We start from the raw sequence: 26,405 nt of genomic DNA on the forward strand, positions 1-26,405 counted from the left end.
GCGTCTGTACTGTTCAATGTTAATGAAAACACCACACATATTTACTATTCAAACTACACATAAACAACCAGTTCTTGTTTATTTTCAAACAAAGTGGCACGTGTTTCTCTCAGTACCCTGATATAGAAAAAGCTCCTGAATAAAAGCATTTGATAGAAGTAGCGAGTTCAAATCCTTTACGTATTTAGTGGCAGCAGAAATAGAAATTCCTGCAATTCTAATAATTTGAGAAAGTACTCCTTATTGTATATTGTTTTTACAATATACAGCTGTGGCGCAGGCTGGTAAACAGCTGCTGCAATAAATAACTCTGACCATGAGGTCATGAGTTCGAGGCCAGCCCGTGGCGGGGTGAGCACCCGTCAATTAAAAATAAAATATAGCCCCTGCTTGTTGCTGACCTAGCAACCCGAAAGATAGTTGCATCTATCAAGTAGGAAATAAGGTACCACTTATAAAAGTGGGGAGGCAAGTTTAACTAATTTACAACGTTGGAATGAGGAAGTGCCATCAGAGTGGATGATGAAGCAGCTGCTCCCCCCTGTGGCCAGAATCGAACATCCCCTCAGGAGAAGGTTAAATTGCCTCTGCGTCTGTCTGTCTGTCTGTTGTCTCTGTCTCGGTTCGATGTGTTTATGGGCATTGAATGTTTGCCCTATATGTACATAATGTGATCCGCCCTGAGTCCCCTTCAGGTGAGAAGGGCGGAATATAAATACTGTAAATAAATAAATAAATAAATAAATAAATAAATAAATTTTTAAAAACCTATCCTCTATACCAGGGGTTCCCAAACTAAGGCCTGGGGGCCAGATGCGGCCCTCCAAGGTCATTGACCTGGCCCCTGTCCTAAACTTTAGACTTAGGGTTGACCTAAGTCTACCCACTCTTTGGATGTCTTTTTGCTTACCTATGGTCTTATGAGATCATCTAGATGTTCTTTGAAGGTCTCTTTGATTAGCTACGGCCTTAGGAGACCATCTAGATGGCTTTTGGAAGTCACTTTCCTTACCTATGGTCCTATGATACCGTCTAGATGGCCTTTGAGGGTCCCATTCCTTACCTATGGTTTTATGAGATCATCTAGATGGTCTTTGGAGGTATCTTTGCTTACCTATGGTCTTTTGAGACCATCTAGATGGTTTTTTGAGGCATCTTTGCTTACCTATGGTCTTATGAGACCATCTAGATGGTCTTTGAGGGCCCCTTTCCTTATCTATGGTCTTATGAGACCATCTAGATGGTCTTTGGAGGTCTCTTTGCTTACCTGTGGTCTTATGAGATCATCTAGATCAGGGGTCCCCTCCAAGGTCATTGACTTGGCCCCTGTCCTAAACTTTAGACTTAGGGTTGACCTAAGTCTGAAATGACTTGAAGGCACACAACAACAACAATCTTAATTTTGGACTATTTTATCACAGTCCGCCCTCCCCCCCCAACTGTCTGGGGGACTGTGAATCGGCCCTCCACTTAAAAAGTTTGAGGACCCCTGCTCTATACTATTCAATTCTTTTTTCTGTATTTTTCCCCAGAATTTCATTTTTTACCGTGCAATGTAAATATTATTTGACTCGCAGATGTCACCATGAGTAAAGTTAAACTGAGATGGATGAGAACATGAAGTTTATTTTCCCCGAAAGGCTGAAAGTACTGCTGTAAATCATAGGATCAGAAGGTGCCCCAAAGGCCATCTAGTCCAACCTACTGCTTAATGCAGGATCCCCAGTGAAAACATCTTCCACAAGATTTGAACCTTTTTGCCAAAGAGCTAAGACAGCAAAGGGGTGTCAAACAGCATTCATTGTACAGTAGATACACCCTTTGTAATATCACCTTTATTATTGTTGTTGTTGTTATTAACAACAACTGTTATTATTAAGCCTCCGATGGCGCAGCGGGTTAAACCGCTGAGCTGCTGAACTTGCTGACCGAAGGGTCGGCGGTTCAAATCTGGGAAGTGGAGTGAGCTCCCACTGTTAGCCCCAGCTTCTGCCAACCCAGCAATTCGAAAACATGCAAATGTGAGTAGATCAATTGGTACCACTCTGGTGGGAAGTAACTGTGTCCATATAGTCATGCTAGTCACATGCCCTTGGAGGTGTCTATGGACAACACCGGCTCTTGGCTTAATGACTAGACTTAATGTCGGAGGAAAACCTTTACCCTCTTATTATTGTACTACCTTTGACCTATTTTCTTATGTAGTTCCAAACTAACTTCGAGCTATGGCAGTTGGAGTGGTGCCCAACATTATTAATTCTACTTTCATGGACTTTCATTCTTCCATATTTTCTTTTTATGACGATATTCATATTCCTCTCTTTAGTCAAAGACCTCAGGGCAGCGTGCACTAAACTCACCTTAACACTTAGTTTAAAAGGAATAGGAAGTAGGAAATGAGACCCATACAACCTCCTGATGAATTTCAGGGGCCTTATACACGGGAAGGGAGCCCCTGGTGGTGCAGCGTGTTAAAGCGCTGAGCTGCTGAACTTATGGTCCGAAAGGTTGCAGGTTCAAATCCAGGGAGCGGTATGAGCACCCGCTGTTAGCCCCAGCTTTTGCCAACCTAACAGTTTGCAAACATGCAAACGTGAGTAGATCAATAGGTACCGCTCTGGTGGGAAGGTAATGGCGTTCCATGCAGTCATGCCGGCTACATGACCTTGGAGGTGTCTACGGCCAACGCCGGCTCTTCGGCTTAGAAATGGAGATGAGCACCAATCCCCAGAGTCGGACACGATTGGACTTAATGTCAGGGGGAAACTTTTACCTTTACAACCTATACATGGGAACCCATTTAGACAAAAAATAGGAAAGAGATTCCATTGTAAGTTGCTAGCAAAAGCCAATGCGTTTATTGAAAGCATTACATGATCATTGCATGAGATTGAATCAGCTAGAATCATATTAGATCAATAAAACAAAAATATTCATAGAAGAGCTTTGCATCCTTTGCTGGCTGGCGTTTTGTGCGGAGATGCTTCCGCTTGACTGTCCTCTGCTTTTACAGGCAAATCACAAGGGCGTTCTAAGCAAAGAGAGAAGAAGAAAATTCAGTTGTGTTAAAAAATTTCTTGTTTAAATGGCTTGGAGGAAACTGGGGTGGCTTCCTTTCCAACTCATTTTACAACTCGGCCATTGGACTCTGAGTACAAACAATGCTCACATTTACACTGACCCGTTATCACAAAGGGCAGCTGAATCAACTCCAGCTGGGAAAATGACATGGATTTGGATTCATGCAGGGGAAAGTCACTTAACATGGCCAAAGTTGCAAACCACAATTTTGGGCCCATCTAAACAGGTGGGACCCTTTTGAGATGGAACGCTGCAACTGCTTACATGTCCATCCTGTTTTCCCTAGGCATTTGTTGATCCAGATCAGGATCAACATACAGGGCAGAGTTCCTCAAGGCAGATCGACCTTACAGAGTTTTTGTAATAATTGAACCAAAATACTACTACTACTACTACTGCTATGTAATTCAGTCCTTACCACAACTGTTTTGATGGTCGCATTCAGCAGGGGAATGCCTAGCATTGTAGGCAGAGGTAGTCCATTAGAAAGAGGTCCTACAAGAAAGACATTGTATTAGACACTTGGGAAGTGTTTGACATGTAATAATACAAAAGCCAGCATAGTGATTTTGTTTGCTGTGTACTAATCCTGTTGTGTATCAAATAATAATAATAATAATAATAATAATAATAATAATAATAATAATAATAATAATAATTTTATTTCTTCCCCGCCTCTCCTCATGGCTCGAGACAAATTACAGAATAATTGAATCACATAAACATTGTAAAAATACCACAAATAGAAAACAGGTGTAATCTATTTTGTCATTTAGCCCTTGAGGAAATAGTGTTTGTAGTTTGAAAATCCAAAATGACTCTCTTTGTAGAAGACATCTTTTGACATCTGCATTTGGTCTGGGTCAGGGGTCCTCAAACTTTTAAAGCAGAGGGCCGGTCCACAATCCTTCGGACTGTTGAGGGGCCGAATTATCATTTGAAAAGAAATACGAACAAATTCCTATGCACATTGCATATGTCTTATTTGTAGTGCAATACAACAATAACAATTAAAGAACAATACAATATTTAAGAATGAAAATAATTTTAACCAACATAAACCTATTAGGATTTCAATGGAAAGTGTGGGCCTGCTACTGGCCAATGAGATAGTCAAGTTAATTATGATTGTTGTTGTTGTGTGCCTTCAAGTCATTTCAGACTTTGGGCAAGCCTAAGTTTAAAATTATTTATTTATTTATTTACTACCTTTATTTACTACATTTATATCCCACCCTTCTCACCCCGAAGGGGACTCAGAGCAACTGTATGCACATACAATATATTATATTATTAGCATAGCACAATATTAGCATTATATATTACTATATTGAACTATACCACTATACTGTAATATTATATCTAATATATAATATATAATTAATATTATTATATGGTATTATTATTAGTATTATATTGTATAACATTATAATATTTTTATCAATATTATATGTATATATTATATTATTAAAACTGATATAAAAATATTTTATTATAAAACTGAGGGTGGGGGCCAGGTAAATGACCTTGGAGGGCCGCATCCGGCCCCGGGCCTTAGTTTGGGGACCCCTGGTCTGGGTGATACTTTTTCCAAAGTGCAAAATTTAAAACTATGGTACGAGTGGGCTTTTTCATTAAAATGTACATACAGTGAAGAGTCAGTAGACCCATTCCTTATGCGGGAACAATGTTCATTTATCCTGGTTTTCAGGGGTCTGGTGGTCATTCCAATATATAACAGTTCACAGGGGCATTGTATTAAGTAAACTACATTATCAGTGGAACATATTGTCAAATGCTGCAATGTGATATTGATGTTAAGTGTTGGATGAGAGTATATTTTGCCCTTAAACAATTGTGAACAACAGTTGCAGTGGCCACAGCTAGTTTCATATATCTATTGTTTGTATGTTGTTTCACTCCTTTATTTAGTGTTCTCAAGCATAATAAGATAAAAAACAGGCATAACACGCAAATAAGTGATAACGAAACAAGGGAAACAAACTAGGAGACCTTGTTGTGTGCCAGTTCTTGGCGTTGCAAATCAAACAAATAATTCCTTTGAATATAGAAGTTGTTATCTTGGAGGCTGAATTTCTTTACAATTATTGACATTGGCTCAAGATTTCACACAGCTCCAGGAATAATATGGACTTGGTTGTCTCTTTATGTCTGTTTTTTACTCCTTGATCATTATACCCTTTGTTGGATCATGATATGAAATTTGTACCTTTACTTTTGTTACTCTGGAAGTAATTTCTTTATAAATAATATAGTTTGAAGTAACTTACTCTCAGGCAGAGTTGTAGAAAGCAGATCCGTGTTACATTTCTTGTGACTTATACAAGAGAAGGCTCAAGACCATGGCAAGTTACAGCTCTCTGGAATCCATAGCACTGAGCCATGGCAGTCAAAGTGGCATCAATCTGCACTCATTCTACAGTGCAGATGCACCCTTAGCTGATGCATAAAAGTTGAACTGCCAGCCAAGATCATTCCAGATGCCTCGACGGGAACAAAGACTTTTATCTGGCACCTGACCACCCAACAAGCAGGTGCCATGTTGACTTTCTTAGGGTAAAAATATGGTCAAAAGTGTTCCTTCCTAGAAATCGGCCTCCCTTCTAATATAGCGACAGAAGGCAAAGCATTGGCCAAAGGTCTTAAAGATTGGGGTTGTTGTATGTCTTTCGGGCTGTGTGGCCATGTTCCAGAAGCATTCTCTCCTGACGTTTCGCCCACATCTATGGCAGGCATCCTCAGAGGTTGTGAGGTATGGATAAACTGAGATCTTTAAATCTTAAAGATTTATGCCAATGGAAGCATGAAAGCAACAGACCTCTGCAGCCATTGGCATTCTGTAGTCTTGGGTTTCATTTACTCAGATTCATCCATTCCCAGATTCAACCTTCTGTGGCTTGAAAATATTCTCTCCAAAGCACTCCAAAATGTATTTTGCTATGGGACACAATTTTGCTATGTTATGGTATATAACAAGGCTTGAGCTTTCATGGATTTTGGCATTCATGGAGTGTGTTCTAGAGTCAACCCCCAAAGATAGTGATGTCCCACCATATGTCTTTTGTCCCAGAGGTTCAGCATCCCTGTGACACTTAATATTCAGGATTAGGCCTAACCTTTATTCCACATGGATTTATCTAACCATCTCCCCTATTTGCCACCCAAATTATTTATTAATTTATTTATTTCCCATACTTGTATCCCACTCTTCTCACCCTGAAGGAGACTCAGGGCGGCCTCACAACCAACATATAATGCCCAACATATAATTCAATGCCCAACATATAATTCCAAAAATAACAATTACAATTAAAACCAAACATTAAACATAGATTAATTAAAACAACAATTAAAATCACGCATGTTTCATTAATGTGACTGCCTTCCCAGCACAAAATATGCAAACATCTCCCGGCTGTTGCTCAGCCATTTTTTAAGAGGGTCTTACCATTCAAAACAGGCAAAATGACTTCATTCACTAAGCCATTGATGGGGCCGAGAAGACTGCTAATCTGTGAAGGAAAGCAGAAGCGACATGTGAAGGCATGGAGCTAAGGTGGACACTGCATAGCATAGGAAAACATTAAAGCCCTGTATAGCCATGTAATACCATCATCTGAAGAAGGAGAGTTAGGGTACATCTACACTGCAGAATTAATGTAGTTTGGCACTCCTTGAATTGCCATGGCTCAATGATACAGAATCCCAGGAGCTGTAGTTTTGCAAGACCTTCAGCCTGCTCTGCCTAAGCGACTGCTGCTTTACCAAACTACAGTTCCCATAACTCCTTAGCCGTGAACTATGGCAGTTAAAGTGAGATCAAACTGCATTAAAGTGGTTTGTGCCATTAAGCATTGTCCGTTCTCTGCTCAAGAATTACAGCCAACATTTAAAAACTAGACCACACCACCCAAGCTACATCTTAAATCTCAGCCAATGTTTTTCTGGTTGATGAGCTTGAAAAAAAAATACGAAGATTGGGCAGAATCTTTGAGGTTTTAAAAAGGACCTTCTTCGTCTCCTCTCTCAATGAGTGGTAACATTTCCTTATTCAAACCAGTGAACCCAGCATTTCCAAAAAGGAAAGTTGAAAGCAATGTGATGAAACTCCAGAAAAGATCAACTTACATCTGTGATGCCAGCGCCTGAAGATACCAGTGTGAACATGTTCCTGAGGGACAAGAATATGTGATTTCATAAGAATCTAAGTGTCAAAAAGAACCTTTTCCTAGTGGGTGAAATAGTTGAGTATCTAATTTGATGTATTTGTGTGCGTCTTTGCCTTCCAGTCACCAGTCGACTTATGGTGACTTGAAGCAACAATGGGGTGTTGCAACAAGATTCCAGCTACCAGAGAAATCAGAGGGCTCTATTTGTATTGGTTTCCTGAAGGCATTCCTGCAAACTCTAGTCTCCGATTTGGTTTGTTCGTTAAAGCAAATCTACACATTTAGCAGGTTAGTTCAAGAAAATCTACACAAATACGGCTACAGAAATGCAAAATCATGCTCAACATCTGTTGCCGGCCATTGAGTTGCATTATATTTGACAGCTCTGAACTTACAACATTGTGAGACTCAACATTATGTACTTTCAAAATCACAAGCATCGAAACCTGAGTGATCTTTCAGTACCATTTTGGAATAGTTAAGCCTTTTCCAAAGAATAGGTCTTTCACAAAATAAGACTTTAGGATGAGTCCCCTCAGCACATTTAGATGTGGCTCCAAGAGGGTTAGATATTGTCCACCAAGGATGCATCAACACTGTAGAATTAATGCTGCTTGAACCCACTTTAACCATCATGACTCAATGCAATGGAATCCTGGGATTTGTAGTGTGATTGGGCCCCTGCACGTTTTGGCAGAGAAGGCTAAAGACCTTGTACAACCACAGCTCCCATGCTTCCATAGCATTGAGTTTTGGCAGTTAAGGTGGTATTATACTGCTAAAGTGTAGGTACAGCCTGACTTTCACCATGGCTTTGCTTCTCTCTGCCATGTGGAACTTTAGTGGAACAGTGATATTTCAGAAGGTATTTAGGGAATGAGATCAGATGCATGAGAAGAAGTCTGTGGCTTTGGCCATTTCTTCCTATTTTTCTCGTTAAGCTTTTCCATCAGTGCCTTCCATCAATAATAATAATAATAATAAAACTTTATTTATACCCCGCCACCATCTCCCCAGCGGGGACTTGGGGCGGCTTACAAGGCTCACCCTCAACTTTTTCAAAGGACGACCTAAATTATAATGCAATCCAAAGGCTATATCATCAGCGTAGAACTTTTTCCAAAAAGCTTCCGCAACCTAATTCATAGCAGAATATAATGTCCAGCTCTGAAATCCCTCCAAATGACTTGGAGACACTAGTCAAATGGGGTTATGAGCACAAAAAACGCACTTACTTCGAGAGTGAGAGGCCTAGGATCAGTTTACCATTGACCAGAGAGATCGTAGCTTTCAAGGAAATACGCTGCAAATACATAAAATGGTCACTGGGGAGAAAAAGGTGGTTAGATCCCCACTTCCCATTGTCATGACAGAATCCATCCAGGGTTCAAGATTTCTGACCCCACAAAGAAGAAGAGCCTTTCTTTATGAATGTACTACTACTCACACATCTCACGGCAACTACAGAAACTTTAGATCCATCTGCCTTCTTGCTCAAGATCTCAACGTCAGCAATGAGAGTCACATTGCCACCAGTAGTGTCGAAGGCAATGACAGGGCTTGCTCCAATGGTAATCTTAAGGGAGAGATCACTCTGCATAAAAAGAGAGAGCAAGATAAAGATGACGAATGGTAAAGTTTCACTGGCACAGAAGCATAAATGTTCAAAGGCAGGTTTGCTCCCCTCCCCAGGAAAGAGGTCCCTGAAGTGTTAGCACACATACCGTGGGGAGATCTGGAAGAACCTAGAGAGAGAAAGTGAAGGAAGATTTAGCATGGCATCTCAAGGAAGCTGTCCTTAGGTCTGTCATGTTCTTCTGGCACCATATAATAATAATACCCTATTTCCCTGAAAATAAGACATCCCCTGAAAATAAGACTTAGTCGAGGTTTTGCTGAATTGCTAAATATAAGGCATCCCCTGAAAGTAAGACCTAGCAAAGTTTTTGTTTGGAAGCATGCCCGCCAAACAGAACACCAGAGCATGCAGGATCGATAAATGTACATACCATTGATTGTTGTACATGGAAATAATGGTAGTAACAAGAAATTCTTGATAGGATTCACAGTTTGTCTGGTTATGCTGGTTTGTGATTAAAACTACAGTACAGTATATAATAAATGTTCATTTTTTGTTCAACAATAAATGTGAATTCTTCTTCATGGAAATGTAAGACATCCCCTGAAAATAAGACCTAGTGCATCTTTGAGAGCAAAAATTAATATAAGACACTGTCTTATTTTGGGGAAAACAGGGTAATATAAATAATAAATCTTTATTTATATCCTGCTTTTCTCCCAAAAAGGGATCCAGATATATGACAATATATGAAAACATATGGCTACTGTGTACATCCAACATGCCTCCTGTATTCAAGTGTACTACAGTAATGTATCTGCTATCAAGTTATATGTTTATAATACTCATTATTGTAATCCTATATTAAATATTGTGTGCTTTGGTGCTCATATATGATCATATACAGCAGGCAGGTACATCCAAAACCACATTCATTAGGAATGCAGGGCTATCTTGTTTAGACTGAGTTATGATTTCCTTGGAAGGATCAGGAAACAATTATTTATTTATTTACTTACAGTATTTATATTCCTCCCTTCTCACCCCGAAGGGGACTCAGGACGGATTACAATGAACACATATATGGCAAACATTCAATGCCAACAGACAAACAACATACATTAGACAGACTCAGAGGCATTTTAAACATTTTTCCAGCTTCATGATTCCGGCCACAGGGGGAGCTGTTGCTTCACCGTCCAGTAGTGGCTGTACTTCCTCATTCCTTTCCTCGTGTTTTGCTGGCAGTTTTATGGTGTTGTAAATTAGCCTCCCGCATAAAGCATCCCTAAATTTCCCTAATTGACAGGTGCAACTGTCTTTCGGGGCTGCATAGGTCAACAGCAAGCCGGGGCTATTAATGGTTGGAGGCTTAACCCGACCCGGGCTTCGAACTCATGACCTCTCAGTCAGTATTGATTTATAGCAGCTGGTTACTAGCCAGCTGTGCCACAGCCCGGCCCCAACTCATGGTTTTTCTCATGTGAATGCCAAAAAAAAGTGGAATGAGATTACCTGGCTAATGATGGAAAAGACACTGAAAATAGCAACATATACTGCATTTTGACAAATGAGGAATAGCAGGTGAAATATTTGAACTGCCTACTTAGATATATGATGTTTGTGATTCTTAGTAGTTCTGACCATAACTGGGATATAGTATCTTGTTCCTGTTCTCTTTAAATAAAGCTTTACTACCTCAAAGTGAGCTAATTTCCCAAGACGAAGAGATCAATTTTTCTCTTTGTAATGTGTGTCTGTGCCTTTAAGCCACCTGACCTCACTTATGGTGACTCCATGGATATGTCCTCTCTAGGCTTTTTCTAGGTCCTCCAGTGGTCTTCTTTGTCCTAAAATCCTTCTGTTCAATACTGGTTTCAAAATGGCCTTTCATTTCAGGGAATCAGGTGTGTGTTGGGCTACCTTTGTAAAGGCATTACTCACCCCAGGTGGAACCAGAGCCAGAAGAGTGTTCTTCAGTTCCTCAGCTTTAGAGAACTGTTGTAAGGAAAGGAAGGGAAAGGATTTAGTGCATAAATCTGAGGAGCATTGTTCATTTGTAAAGTCCCATTAAGAATAAAGTTGGATCTAACTGTACTCAGCTGTTGTGTCAAATTTTGTATTTATCTCCAACATTCCTTTGTTTTCTTACATATCCACCACACATGGTAGCAAGTACCTTGATTTCTTTCACACCTCCAACATAATCCTTAAACTTCTTTGACAGTTTTACTGGAGTTGTCAAAATATCGTTTTGTTAGTGTTTTCTTTAAGATCCAAACATAAAATGTCTTTTATATTATTACTAGCTGTGCCCGGCCATGCGTTGCTGTGGTAAAGTGGTGGTGGTATTGGTTAAAAATTGTTGTGTAATTTTTATTTGACGTTATTTGTATTTTTTTATTTTATTGTAAGTTATCTTTGTATTTATTATATTTTATTATTTTCTTGTATTATTTTTAGTTATTTTCTGTTATTATAGTATTTTATTGTATTAATTTTTTTTAGTGTTTTTAATTGTTTTTAGTGTTTTTTATTATTTTTATTGGGTTGCTAGGAGACCAAGTTGGAGGAGCTTAGCCTTCTAACTGGCAGCAATTGAATAAAAACAATTATTCCTCTCCCTCTAATTAGGACTTTATTTTTCTTTTCTTTTTGTTGTATCAACCTAGAGGCGTGGATGATGGGTTGTGTTGTCAAATTTCGAGGTTGGGGAGCCTGTAGTTTTGTTGTTTTGTGGGTCGCCGTGATGCCATTACTCTTTTATATATATAGATTTTTTTGGCCACATTTCCTCCCATCTCTCCAGGGAGAATTCCTTCTGTTCCAGACAGGCCCATTGGCTTTCAAAGGAACAATTTCTGCTGTAAAATTCATCTTGTTCATTATGGAATTTATTTTATGAAAAGAAAATCAGCATTGAAGTCGGACCTATTGCATGACAACATGGGCATCCTGCGTCTGGCCTGCCTCCTCCCCGTTATCAATCTGTCTCCCATGATTCATAGGAAAACCAGTCAATAAGTGAAATTTCACCACATTTCCATCACCTCCTTTGTATGGGATATAAATAAACATAAAAGCAGGATATGAACAAATATAATAGTGTGATAATGCCATTCTACATCTGTGTCAGGATACTGATTACATGATATCAGGAGGCGGGATTCTCCTCTTCTCTGCCTGCTATTCCCAACCAGTTTGCTTTTTAATTTACAGTAATATGTTGACTTTAACAAAATAACCATCGCTGGAACTGAAAGCTTTCAAAAGAAATTGGAAGCAGTGGACCTGCAAGGTCGTGAATATACAAAGGTATGTGGTACAACCACAGAAACACAGAGCTCAAACCTGCGCAATTGTGTGAATGAATGGAGAGCGTTGGAATAACATGGGTGCTCAACTGCTCACGTCACTCTTGGTGATAGAGCAATCTCTGTAGAATAGCAACTGCGTGCCATAAAGTCCGATAACACTCACCTTGCCATTTGGAGTTAGAGTTAGCCATTGGAGAGAGAGTACTCACTGTTGTTAGGCTATTGATCAGTTCCAGAGGCACTTTGGGGGTCACGACATACAGTAGAATATTCATTGCAGCTGGACTGATGGACAGGCAGAAACCATTGTTGTCCAGAGAAGGCACGGCAATAGAAACAGCTGTGTCGGGAATGGAGACATTGACGCCTGATGCTGCATATTGGAAGGCAACCTGAAAAGACAAAGAAGGAGCAGATATGAGACCCTCACGGGTGCTTGACTGCCTCTTTAGTTTAGTGCTAACAAACAGTAGACAGGGAAAAAGAGTGCAGATAGAGCTATCGGTGGGCATTTCTTTCTGTTGCTGATACTCACAATTAAATCTATTCCAACATAAGTGGGTGTTATTGAAGGCAAGGCCGCCAACTGAAACTTCAGATTTCCATAGTTGCCCAGGGGAAGAGCCACTGTGTAGAAACAGAACAAATGGTCATGCCAGTCAACACTCATCTTTGTACATTCCTAAAATCCTAAAATACTTTTAAAATTCCATCTTATTTTCTTGGCCCTTTTGTGTGAACTATTTCTAGAGTGCAGACACACCCCAGGTGTTGGGAAAACAGTATGGTGATGATCCCTTATTTAAAATTGTTAGGAAATAGAGCAAACTTGGTTTCTTGTGGGAGGAATCTATAGTCGTGGTTCTATTGCAGGAAAGATCCTGTCTTGCGTACCTAGCTGTCAGAGTAAATCGCAGCATAGCAGCAGTTGTATGTTGTCAATGGAGCGCAGAAACCAAGAGACGTCAGAAACGATGTTAAATATATATATACAAGGCTTTACTTTACAAGACAAACAGATTTGCAGATGAACACAGGCTTGGCTTTCACTCTAGGCAGACACAAACTCAGAACAGAGCAAGATCTCAATTGACGCAATCAGTAATGTACAAACACACTTGACTCTGGATACTCCCAAGGTTCCAGCCACACATCAAGGTCAACACAGCTTCTCAGTCATTAACTCTTTACAGACTAGAGCATACTCTGGATGATGCAACCTGTATGCAATACATGCCAGACACAAATTTCATTTAAACACTACCAATACACAAATCCCACATTAACACTAGCAACTTGGTGGCAGGAAATAAAACTCTTGGCCAACGTTGGGCAAAGGTCCTGCTCACCAAAAAAGATACCTGGCGAATCCAGAGCAAGGCTGAGTCTGAGTCTAAACAATGGCCTAAGCAGTGAACCCAGCCCTTTGAGAGGGATGATAATGGATCACATCTCAACCTGTAAAGACCAAGTTATCTGTTTTTAGATACGAGAAATTTGAAGTACAGGAGCCATTCTGGAAAGGTGCATCCTCATGCCTTCCATACTCATCCTTCAAGCAAAAAGGAAAGCAGCCTTGCACTATGTGTGATGGGGACAAAGAAAGTGTTTTGGATCAGAGAAGGAAACTGATGTGTGAGACCAAGGGAAAAGATGAGTTCTTGGTGCACATATTAGTTTGGCTTCTTTGTGGGAATGCTTCACATCTACCCATTCTCACCTAATATGCTTGAACTCTCCCCACAATGTTCCAAAGCCACCTTCATCGCCAGAAATAACTCCTCCTGGAATTTCTCAATGCTCATGGGAAAACAGCCACCCAGAGGCGGTCCAACCACCAGGCAATCTAGGCATTTGCCTGTGGCGCCATTGTCCCGGGGGCGCCATCGAGGCCCCCGGGAGGGTGGTGCTACCCCCCACCTCCTTCACCTTCGGGATGGGCCTTCCCGCCTCGGTCTGGGCCTTGCCGCCATGCGGCCCACGCGCGGGGGCGGGGAGGGGGGGCGGGGCGCAAAAATTACCTTTGCCTACTACATTAAAATACCTAAGGACGGCTCTGCAGCCACCACACCAGGATTTTACATGTTACCAGTAGTAGATATATTAATAAGCCCAGGAAGGGTTCGGACACAAGGTTCTCACCATTTAAAGAGTTCAGCAATATCTGGTGCGCTGCAGCATAGACATTATTCACGATGGCACATGTCTGCAGGATGAAGAAAGAGAATAAGAGCCAGTGGAAAGTCACATTTCCTCCTGCACTTTGGTCAATCAGCCGTTACTCAAGATTCCAAAATCCAAACTACTCCAAAATACAAAACTGTTTACCTTTGCTTTCTGATGGTTCAGCATTCCCAAACTTCATTCCATGCATTTAAAATTATTAAATGTATTGTGTATACAATTACCTTCAGGCTAGGTATATAAGGTGTTTATGAAACATCTAAGAATTTTGTCTTTAGAATTGGCTCCCATGAGCCCCCGAGGGGGCAATGGGTTAAACCCTTGTGCTGGCAGGACTGCTGATTGAAAGGTTGGCAGTTCAAATCTGGGGAGTGGGGTGAGCTCCTGTCTGTCAGCTCCAGCTTCCCACGTGGGGATATGAGAGAACCCTCCCACAGGATGGTAAAACATCTGGGTGTCCCCTGGGCAATGTCCTTGCAGACGGGCAATTATCTCACATCAGAAGCGACTTGCAGTTTCTCAAGTCACTCCTGACATGGAAAAAAAAACAACTTGGTTCCTATCTCCTGATGTCATATTTTGGTGTCATCAGCTGTCAGCAAAGCAATCCTTTTGACATGCAAGTCAGTATTTGTTATTTGTCATTTTGATTTCACCATTTCATGACATTGTTTGGAGGACCAGATGGTTTTAGAAATAATTCTTTTTATTGTTCTCAACTCAAGAGAGGCATTGGTTACACATTCAGATCACAGGAGCATAGGATCCTAGAGTTGGAATAGAGCACAAGGCCACCCAGGTCAATCCCATTCTGGTATCTATGTAGGGAGACCCAGTCCAAGCCCTCATAACAGATGGCCTTCCAGTCTCTGTTTCAAAACCTCCAGAGAAGGAGATTCCACCACACTTTAAGGAAGCCTATTTCACTATCAAACAGCTCTTACCACCAGAAATGTTTGAACGAGCTCTCTTTTTCTGCAGTTTGACTCTATGTCCTAGTCTCCAGAGCAGCAGCAAACAAGCCTACACCCTCATCAATGTGATACTTTCAGATATTCAACCATGGACCTCATGTCTCCTCTGGATCTTCTCTTCTCCAAGCTAAACATCCCAACCTCCCTCAACTTCTCCTCTGAGGGTTTCATAGTTTCCAGAACTTCAACCATTTTTGTCACCCTTCTCTGGATACCTTCCAGTCTGTCAATATCCTTCTTGTATTTTGTTATCCAGAACTGGACACAGGAATATTCCAGGTCAGCTTTAACCAAAATGGAAATGAGTGGGACTATGACTTCCCTCCATCTAAACACCATATTCCTAATGATGCAGCCTAGAATCACATTGGCTATTTTAGCTGCTGCATCACACTGTTGTCTCATGTTCTGCTTGTGGTCTACTGAGATCCCCTTTATCTGTACTATTTTCAAGTCAAGTGTCACCCATCTTATATTTGTGCATTTCATTTTTTTTTCTGGCTAAGTGTAGTGCCATATTTGGTTAGTTTTTGCCAATACAGTAGAGTCTCACTTATCCAAGCCTCGCTTATCCAAGCCTCTGGATAATCCAAGCCATTTTTGTAGTCAATATTTTCAATATATCGTGATATTTTGGTGCTAAATTTGTAAAAACAGTAATTACAGCATAACATTACTGCGTATTGAACTACTTTTTCTGTCAAATTTGTTGTATAACATGATGTTTTGGTGCTTAATTTGTAAAATCATAACCTAATTTGATGTTTAATAGGCTTTTCCTTAATTCTTCCTTATTATCCAAGATATTAGCTTATCCAAGGTTCTGCCGGCCCATTTAGCTTGGATAAATGAGACTCTACTGTATTCCTAATGATGCAGCCTAGAGTCGCATTGGCTATTTTAGCTGCTGCATCACACTTTTGGCTTATGTTCTGCTTGTGGTCTATTAAGATCCCTTTTATCTCTACTATTTTCAAGCCAAGTGTCAAGCCAAGTTTCAAGCATATATTTGTCATTTTTTTCTGGCTAGGTGCACTGCCATATATGTTTGTCAATATCTGTTTCTTCTTAAGCCTGCTGTCACCCATCCTATATCTCTCCATTTCATTTTTGTGTAGTATCCTACATTTCTCCTTGTTGAAATCCCTTGGCTTAGTTTTGGCCCAGCTCTCGAATGTCATTTTGGATCCTGACCCTGTCCTTTGGGGTATTAGCCATTCCTTCTAATTTGCTGTCAACTGCAAATGGGATCAGTGTGCTCTCTCATCCATGTTTTGGCTACAAATGTCTTCCCATCCCTTGCTGATAGAGAGATGTCTTACTTGTTTTAGTAAATCTGCCGTAAGAGATTTCTGGATTGTTGATATCTGCGGTAATGTAAGCAAACTGCAAAATAAAACAATAAGCATGAGAACTGTAGTATTCACCAGGCAAGGGAAAACCTCTAGTGTACAATCAAATAGAAATGGCATGGGTTATTTGAAAGATGGTATGTTGACAGCTGAAACAACACATTTATCCCATAGGCATTTTAAATGAGATAGAGTTTCAATAATTTTTCAAGTGAGAGATATTTCAGTCTATTTCAGTGTGAAAGGCATCTGCAGCATCTTCAAATCTAACTGGTTTGTTTTACCACGAGCTTTCATCGATTTCAGTCTATTTGTTTTGATGAACTGATATGTAGTACAACACAGAAAATGGAAGCATTTAAGCAGAGTTGTCATGGATAAATATGTATGGTTTAAATGGAATTGTATGAATGGAGTGTGAGTGGGGCCTGATTGGGCTGAAGACACAATTCTAAAAACAACTACACTCAGGAACTATAATTAAAAGTTGCTGATGAGAACTGTGACAAATGATTAACTGTTCACATTGTTGACCTGATGAACTTTTGGTGAAAAACAATGTGTTTACATTATCAGAGACAACGGCTCTTTCAGATAATAATAATAATAATAATAATAATAATAATAATAATAATAATAATAATAATAATAATACCGTGTTTCCCCGAAAATAAGACAGTGTCTTATATTAATTTTTGCTCCCAAATATGCGCTAGGTCTTATTTTCAGGGGATGTCTTATTTTTCCATGAAGAAGAATTCACATTTATTGTTGAACAAAAAAATGAACATTTATTATATACTGTACAGTAGTTGTCATCACAAACCAGCATAACCAGACAAACTGTGAATCTTATCAAGAATTTCTTGTTATTACCAATATTTCCATGTACAACACTTTATGGTATGTACATTTACCGATCCTGGAAGCTCTGGTGTTCTGTTCGTTGGGCATGCTTCCAAACAGAAACCTTTGCTAGGTCTTACTTTCGGGGGAGGCCTTATATTTAGCAATTTAGCAAAACCTCTACTAGGTCTTATTTTCTGGGGATGTCTTATTTTCGGGGAAACAGGGTAATAATAATAAACAACTGCAAAAGGCCACCCTACTGGGATCTGCGCGCATCATCCGAAAATACATCACACAGTCCTAGACACTTGGGAAGTGTTCGACTTGTGATTTTGTGATACCAAATCCAGCATATCTATCTTGTTTGCTGTGTCATACATAATAATAATAATAATAATACTTTATTTATATTCCGCTCCATCTCCTCAAGAGGATTTAGGGTGGTTTCCAACATGAACAAAAACATTAAGTTGTCAGAAAGACACCATACAACAAGGTTAAGCATAATAAACATAGTGAACATAGTTAAGGAAATGCTTACAAAGTTCCTTACATTACGAAGGAAGCAAACAAGGCTCCTTGAGAAGGAAAACAAACTAAAGAAAGTCAACATCTGCCAGGAACTGAGATTGAGCCAGGATGTTTCAGGCTGGAAGAACGTCTATCGTTCATTTAGAACTTTGGAACATCAGCAAGAAATATTGCTATATAAGAGACCTTACTATAATCCAAAAATTGTGACAGACAACTGTGCTGTTCACCCGTCATGCTCTTCTCTTTAGGAAGGAGAGAGATGATGTACCTTTGGGAGTGGCAGATTTTCAAATAATGTTTCAGAAAAAAAAATCCTTAAAAGCTAAAAAGCTTCAGTCAAAATGTCAGTTACAACAATCAGGAAGCTGTCCAAATGATAGCTCACTTTCTATTTCTTCCCAGTGTTGCACAGTTGCAAGTAAATACTGGTTGTGTCCTTTTATAGAAGGCTTCTGCCAGTTGTGTTGCACTACAACTCCCATCATGCACAGCCAGTGGGTCCTTGGGACTTGTGATCTGACCCATCTGAAGGCCTCCATTCATGAAAGGCTGTTGTGAGGTGCATGCCCAGTTTGAACTGGATGGCCATTGGGGTCAATGTGTGAGGCCGTTCATACAGTTTTGAGTGGAGATGGTAGAACTTAAAGAGAGGTGATTAACAAATATTTATTAATGTTATATTATTGTTATCAATGATCCAAACATCTTCCACAAGCACAAGCAACTCTGTGACAGCTTTCTCAGTCCCTAAAAACATAATGAAAGTTTGCAGCTTAAAGAATAGGAACGCTTGCAGAAAAAAGGAAAACCACATACTCACCCACCCAAGAGTTTGACATCAATGGCTCCAAGTGTGACCTCACAAGCAGAAATTACAAAATCGAATTTCCCATCAGAAAAGTTTTTTATTTCTACTGCAAATTTAACATTCGCATCAACTGAAATAGTGATTATACTGGAAAGTGGAAGGATTCTAAAAAATACAAACACAAAAACACACTCCTTTACAGTATGACACTTATAACACAGCATTAAGAAGCAAACATTTCGTCAATTTAACATCAAATAAGGGAAAAGATCTCATTTGACCTGAGTCCAGGCTGGAGCAGAATACTCTCGACTGGTTCCAGATTAAGCAACTAATGTGAGCACACCCTTAGTCTATGAATGCTTATGCTACTGACCTTTTCTCAAAGATATTACCAAATAAGTAATATTGCTACCTGCAAGAAAGACCTTTAACTGTCATACCACAAGCCACACGGATATACCAATGGTTATTAATTACTCTTACTGGGGCTTTGTCATTGAATTATATTTTTAAAAGTTCAGTTCCAATCTTGTAATCACTTTTGAACTTTCTTTTCAAGCCTGATTTAGAAATAATTTGTTGCTATTCCTGTACCATCTAGCACTACTATTGGCATGCAATATGATAAATTCTTGTAAAATACCTTAAAGACCCAGACTTATATCCTCTTTCAGTGGCATAATCTGTTTATTTTTCAACCTGAAAAGTAGGTTCGCAATACTCACGCATTGCCGGAGATGTCCAGGCGAACAGACAAATGCACTTCTGCTTTCTCATTAAGGAGGACCACCACAGAACCAGTGATGACAGCTTTATCGGGTTTGAGCCTGAAGAAAAAGATTGAAATCAGTGAGAAAAGGGATGTACTTAGACAGTGTCAGTAGCAGAATGAAACTGGAGCTGTTGTAATGTTCTTTTGCGGCCAAACGGAATGAAAAGTACACTATTTACATTGACTTTTTAATGCAACTTCAAGCGATCTCCAGTACACTGTAATTAAACTACTCATGCTGTGAAAGTGTGCTGCAGTGTGTTTTAAACCCAGTAATCCAACACAAGCAAGGTTGGGCAGAAATCCAACATAAAGCCCTTAATGTGCACCAGCACAGTGTAATAAACTGCATCACATGGGGAAGTGGGTTTTACAGAATTCAAATTGTTGTGTAGACATCCAAAGTGCCCCCCTGATGCGCAATTACACTTTCATTTTTTTGTTGTATAAATTTTATTGTGTTATGTGACACAATAAATGCAAAATTCAACAACCAAGTATTGTTGCCCTCCACCTCCTTACTCACCACCCATGACTTCTGACACTGGGCCGGGCTGTGGCGCAGCTGGCTAGTAACCAGCTGCAATAAATCACTACTGACCGAGAGGTCATGAGTTCGAAGCCCGGGTCGGGTTAAGCCCCCGACCATTAAATAGCCCGGCTTGCTGTTGACCTATGCAGCCCTGAAAGACAGTTGCATCTATCAAGTAGGGAAATTTAGGTATGCTTTATGCTGGAGGCTAATTTAACTAATTTACAACATCATAAAACTGCCAGCAAAACATGAGGAAAAGAATGAGGAAGTACAGCCACTAGTGGACAGTGAAGCAACAGCTCCCCCTGTGGCCAGAATCGTGAAGCTGGAAAAAAAAGTTAAATGCCTCTGTGTCTGTCTATATATGTTGTTTTTCTGTTGGCATTGAATGTTTGCCATATATGTGTTCATTGTAATCTGCCCTGAGTCTCCTTCGGGGTGAGAAAGAAGGGCGGAATATAAATACTGTAAATAATAAATAAATAAATACTCAGTTTGAAACTAGTATCTAATAAAACTCAATCCTTATCATTACACTAATATTGTTGTAAGTCATTACCCAGGACTGTGCTCTGACATACAAGAAGCAGTGCTTGACTATCAAGCAAAAAGTGGGCGCTAGAAATAACATCATACAAAAGCTGACTGGCACAACCTGGAGATCACAACAAGGCTTTAACCCACTATGCCACCACATCACACTGGCAACGAAGGTCCGCATAGCGAAAGCAATGGTCTTCCCCATAGTGACCTATGGATGTGAGAGATGGACCATAAGGAAGGCTGAGCGAAGGAAGAGAGACGCTTTTGAACTCTGGTGCTGGAGGAAAATCCTGAGAGTGCCTTGGACCTTGGCAAGAAGATCCAACCAGTCCAAACTCTAGGAAATAAAACCCAACTGCTCACTGTAGAGAAGGATATCAGAGGCAAAGATGAAGCACTTGGAGAAGAGAATGATGCTGGGGAAAAGGGAAGGGAAAAGGAAGAGGGGCCAACCAAGGGCAAGGTGGGTGGGTGGTCTCCTTGAAGAGACTGGCTTGACCTTGAAGGAGCTGGGGGTGGCCACGGCCGACAGGGAGCTCTGGCCGGGGATGGACCATGAGGTCATGAAGTTATTAAAAGAGAGTCAGCTGCTCTTCCATGAAGCCTGAGTTCTGAAAACAGAGATTCTTGGCTTCCAGCAGATGGTCAAGCTTATCTCCCGATATTTTCCTTCCTTCAGCTCCAACCAGCTGCTTTTTGTAAGTCGACATTCTCCCCTCACTCAATTCAGTCTGGCAGGAGGGTTGGTGGGGGGAGGATTGCTGAATTTCCCCCCACTATCTTCCTGAACCACGGAGCTCACATTTCTCCATCCTGCTCCATTAGTATCCAACCTCGGAAGCCCCACAATTGCACTTTCCAAAGGGTGACCTGAGAAAAAAACGCATTCTCCACAGCTGTCAAGTCACAGATACTGTGGATCTGGAATTGGGTTTAGTCCAGCTTCTGAGTGCATCTAACCACCATCTAGGTCGCAAAACCAGTTCCAGGGCTGACAATCTAGGCGTCCACACATCAAAACCACCAGTTTCAAACTGACCCCAGTAATCTCTATAGAGATGCCCAAGGATGCCTTGAAATGGATTACATCTCAAAATGAATAAAAATAATTGAATCAAAGAATCACATGGGTCACCCAGTCCAACCCCCTTCCGCCAGGCAGGAAAAGCACTATCAAAACACTCCTGACAGATGTCTAAGAGCCTCCAAAGAAGAAACTTCCACCCCACATTGTACTTTCCCATTGAACAACTCCCTTCAGATGTTACTTTTCCATTGCTCACAGGACCTTACCTAATCTCAGTGATATTGTGGCATTCTTCATGACATTTTAGTTAAACCTGACACCATTGAGTCATTCCTGACAACTTATTACCTGATGCCAATGTAATTGTGTCATTGCTCAAATCGTTTTCCGTAATCCCTGCATCATTGTTTACAACATTTTGCCTTGTACCAACTGCATTGCATCATTGCTGAAGACATTTTCCATATTCCCAACACTTTGTCCCCGACTCCATTACATCATGGTCCACAATATTTTGCCAAATCTTAAAACCAGGCATCAGTGGCATACAAGGGTGGTCTTCAAAGACATCAAGCACCAGCTTGCACTTTGCAAATCTCTGTTTCTACTTACCCAACAATGTTGCCAAGTAAACCAAGGAGTCCTCCAAGAGGGATGTCGGAAAGCCCAAGGTTTTTCAGGTTATTCTCTAGAAGGCCATTTTTGGTCAAAGTATCTGTAACAACTGAATTATAAACATTATCTCTGAGACCACATGAAGAACACAGATGGGTTAGTACAGATGCCCCTCTCTATCCGTGGTATTAACCATCCAAGGCTTGAAATAATTCCAAAAAATTATAATTTCAAAAAGCAAACTTTTGCTATTTTATATAAGGAACATCATCTTACGAGGTCATTGTATACCATGGGGCTTGAGCATCCATTGATTTTGGTATCCGGGGGGAGGATGTGTATGTTTTTCGGAACCCAACCCCAAAGGATTGCAATGGTCCATTGTGTTGAACATCAGCAACAACAAGTAATTAGCTAAATCTTGAATGAAGCATGGCTCAACTGTAGATCCCACCACAGATTCCTTTCATTGCTTTCAAACGCGCCACGTGTTCGCAGCCCCAGAAAACCCAATGATTCCCAGTGACTGCCTTATTCTAAGTCTAGTTGTGTCCAACTCTGGGGGTTGGTGCTCATCTACATTTCTAAGCTGAAGAGCCGGTCGTTGTCCGTAGACATCTCCTAGATCATGTGGGCAGCATGACTGCATGGAGCGCCGTTACCTTCCCACAAAAGCGGTACCTATTGATCTACTCACATTTGCATGTTTTCAAACTGCTAGGTTGGCAGAAGCTGGGGCTAATAGCGGGAGCTCACTCTGCTTCCCGGATTCGAACTGCCAACCTTTTGGTCAAGAAGTTCAGCAGCTCAGCGGTTTGACCCACTGCCCCACTGGGAGCTCCTAGTGACCACCTTAGGGTTGCCATAAATCCAACCTATTCCAAGGCACACAATTTTCCAAGCCCCCTTTCTTGCCTCCCTAATTTCTGCAACAGGTGGGCAGTGGAACGAATGACAACACTCTTAAGATAGAATGTTTTCCACCTTAAATAATTCAATGGACTTTCTTACCTTTAGCCATTTTGACATCATTTAAAGCAGACCGAATCCCGGGAACTGCTCCTGAAGTGGTGCTCAGCAGGCCACAGAAAACTAGAATTCCCAGAACCTTCAACATTTTGGAGTTATCACACCTGCAGGGAAAATTATTGTTTCAAGCAATCTGGCCTCAATGGTTTTAAGCACCGAAGAACCACTTCAAGGGCTTTTTGCTGCACATGAGAATTTTAAATGAACAAGTAAAATTAATGGATCCATCCGCAACCTGTCTCCTCTGTCATCCAACTAAAAGCTGAGGGTGCATCTACACTGTATGATTAATGCAGTTTGATATGACTTTGTCATGGCTCAATGCTATGGAATCCTGGGAGCTGTAGTACAGTGAGGGACCTGGCAGAGAAGGCTAAAAAGCTTGCAAAACTATACCTCCCAGGATTCAACCACATTGACACTTAAAAGTGGTGTCAAATTGCATCTGTTCTGTAGTGTAGATGCACCCTGAGATCTAGATTTCATAAAGCATCATTGAATGCATCTATAATATAGAACGGATGCATGAATCATGGGAATTTCATGAGATCTTTAGCCTTTTCTGTCAAAGAGTGCCAGTCCCTCAGCAAACTACATAGCATTGAACCATGGCAGCTAAAGTGGTGACAGACTGTACAGTCTTTGACAGTCCTTGGGAGCATCTACACTGTAGGATTAATCCAGTTTGATATGACTTTAACTGTCATGGCTCAATACTATGGAATCCTGAGAGCTGTAGTACAGTGAGGGACCTGCACAATTTGGCAGAGAAGGCAAAAGACCTTGTAAAACTACAGCATGGAGGCTTCCATGGCATTTAGCCCTGGCTGATTAAGTTTTGTCAAAGTGGTTTAATTCTACAATGTAGATGCATGCTTTGTTTCAGGTTTATCCCATAGAATCCAAAGAATGGTGCCTATCCCTTCTTTCCAGAGAAAAATGTATTAGAGCTTACCAGACCCTCTTGAGAAGGACAGTTGGCTTGAATTAGTGCTGCCAATGTTCTCCAGACCTTCTGCCTCTCTTCTCCTTGTCCCTCCTCTGATACTGGCTTCGGTTTGACCGCCTTTCTTATAGCCCAAAACCCAGACAAGAATGAGGACGCATTGTGCACATTTTTGGGCTTGGCATGGGAACTCGCTTGAATGATCTTGCGAAATTATGAGACGAATGCAAAGCTTTAATTCCTTTCAAACCAGCAGTGAATACCTGGGTCACCTTGACTGGCAGGAAAGTGTCCTCAAAACTAAGGCCATCACATTTGAGAATGTGATTGAAAACTTCTTTATAGAAATGCATAGACCCTTTGTTGGAAAATGACCATAGATTCATGGTATAGAGAACACTTTTCTGGTGGAAGTTGGGCATAGAGCCATGTTGGAGGAAATGGAGACTCCAAGAGAGAATGCTTCTCCAGGGAAGGAGACCATCGAATTGAGCTACAGAACCAGGAGATACCTAGAGGGAAGGCCTCTTTGGAGGAGCTTGATCATCGAATCATATGGGAGGACTGAGAGATTCCTAGAGGAAATGACTCTCTGGTAGACGTTGACCATAGAATCAGACTGGAGGACCAGGAAACTCCCAGAGGGAATTGAAGAATAACAAATGGAGGGCGAAAGGGAGAAACGTGCCAAGAGGAAGGTGCGTCAAGCCAACCCTGACTGGGACCACCTTCTGGAAACCGATGTCCTCACTGTGGAAGAACATGCAGGTTAAGATACGGTCACCTACATGTCCACTACCAAGACATTGCACTTGGAAGGCCATCATACTCGGACAACAAGGGATCACCTAAGTAAGTAAGTAAGTAAGTAACATTTTGTATAATTCATAATTTGGGGTCTGATTTCTTGATATCAGTTTTCTATAGAGCACACTGCTGGAAGTTGACCATATTTTAAAATATCCTTCTTCATATGTAATGATTAAAACTGTGCTTGTTAATTAAGGTCACACCATAAGTTTGTATGCAAGCAGACTAAGGTTGCGTCTGCACTTTAACATGGTTGAAGTTTGACACTACTTGGCTGCCATGGCTCAATGCTATGGAGTCAAGGACTCCGTAGTTTGTTGAGGCAATCCATGGCAGAGAAGATTAAAGACACTGTAAAGCTACAAATCTCAGGATTCCATAGCATTGAGCCAGGTAAATTGGAGGCTCCCTGATCCTTCCTCTCATGAAATGCTACGCTTTCCCATTTTGACTATTGCCGTTAATTTTTGATGGTGCATTTGTGCAAATAACAACAACAACAACAACAACAACACATCACACAGTCCTAAACACCTGGGAAGTGTTCGACTTATGATTTTGTGATCCTGTTTGCTGTGTCATACTATGTCTTTGTGTAAATGACAACAACAACAACAACAACAACAACAACAAAGACGTGGGATCCAGTACAACAGCCAGCAGAGTGTCTGCTGTGGACTCATCTTGTTATGTTTCAAATAATAATAATAATAATAATAATAATAATAATAATAATAATAATAATAATAATACACAAAGAGTCAGAAAAATTCTCAAAAGCAAGCTCAATGGAGGCAACACCATCAAGGCCATAAACACCTGGGCCATACCTGTCATAAGATATACTGCTGGCATTATAAATTGGACACAGGCGGAACTGGACAATTTGGACAGAAAAACAAGAAAACTCATGACCATTCATCATTCCCTGCACCCTCGCAGTGTTGTTGACTGACTATATCTGCCTAGAAGATCAGGGGGCAGAGCACTCTTACAAGTCAAACAAGCAGTCAAAGAAGAAGAACATGCCCTGGCAGAAGATGTAAAGCAAAGTGAAGAACCTGCTTTGATTGAAGTCAAAAATCAGAAACTCCTCAAAGCACAGCAGACAAAAAACCAGTACAAGAAACCCGCACTACAAACTAGAGCTGACAGCTGGCACAACAAAACATTGCATGGAAAGTTCCTTGACAAAATTGAAGGAAAAGCTGATAAGGAGAAGACCTGGCTCTGGCTCACGAATGGGACCCTGAAGAA

The 26,405-nt window shown here is 40.7% G+C and overlaps 1 protein-coding gene across 1 annotated transcript; it reads right to left on the reverse strand.

Annotated features, from left to right (window-relative positions):
• Window positions 1-2,828: 2,828 nt before the first annotated feature.
• Window positions 2,829-24,443, reverse strand: LOC100559758 (BPI fold-containing family B member 4). Its single transcript, XM_062979190.1, has 17 exons — window positions 24,348-24,443; window positions 23,375-23,496; window positions 22,361-22,472; window positions 19,597-19,698; window positions 18,881-19,033; window positions 16,648-16,711; window positions 14,310-14,373; window positions 12,703-12,794; window positions 12,377-12,559; window positions 10,795-10,848; window positions 8,996-9,016; window positions 8,719-8,865; window positions 8,507-8,574; window positions 7,231-7,273; window positions 6,551-6,614; window positions 3,500-3,576; window positions 2,829-3,031 (listed from the first exon to the last, which is right to left on the reverse strand). The coding sequence occupies exons 2-17, from the start codon at window positions 23,478-23,480 to the stop codon at window positions 3,008-3,010; spliced, it is 1,374 nt and encodes a 457-aa protein (XP_062835260.1). The 5' UTR covers window positions 23,481-23,496; window positions 24,348-24,443; the 3' UTR covers window positions 2,829-3,007.
• Window positions 24,444-26,405: the final 1,962 nt, after the last annotated feature.

This window comes from Anolis carolinensis, chromosome 4 (genome assembly GCF_035594765.1).
Source record: "Anolis carolinensis isolate JA03-04 chromosome 4, rAnoCar3.1.pri, whole genome shotgun sequence".
NCBI lineage: Eukaryota > Metazoa > Chordata > Lepidosauria > Squamata > Dactyloidae > Anolis > Anolis carolinensis.

Excerpts from the sequence above, each read along its gene's own strand:
- LOC100559758 (XM_062979190.1), bottom strand. The coding sequence starts at position 23,480 with ATGTTGAAGGTTCTGGGAATTCTAGTTTTCTGTGGCCTGCTGAGCACC. Across the intron at positions 9,017-10,794 it reads TGGCTCTGGTTCCACCTGGG|GTTCTTCCAGATCTCCCCAC; the intron begins GTGAGTAATGCC and ends TTCTCTCTCTAG. Across the intron at positions 7,274-8,506 it reads CTAGGCCTCTCACTCTCGAA|GAACATGTTCACACTGGTAT; the intron begins GTAAGTGCGTTT and ends CTTGTCCCTCAG.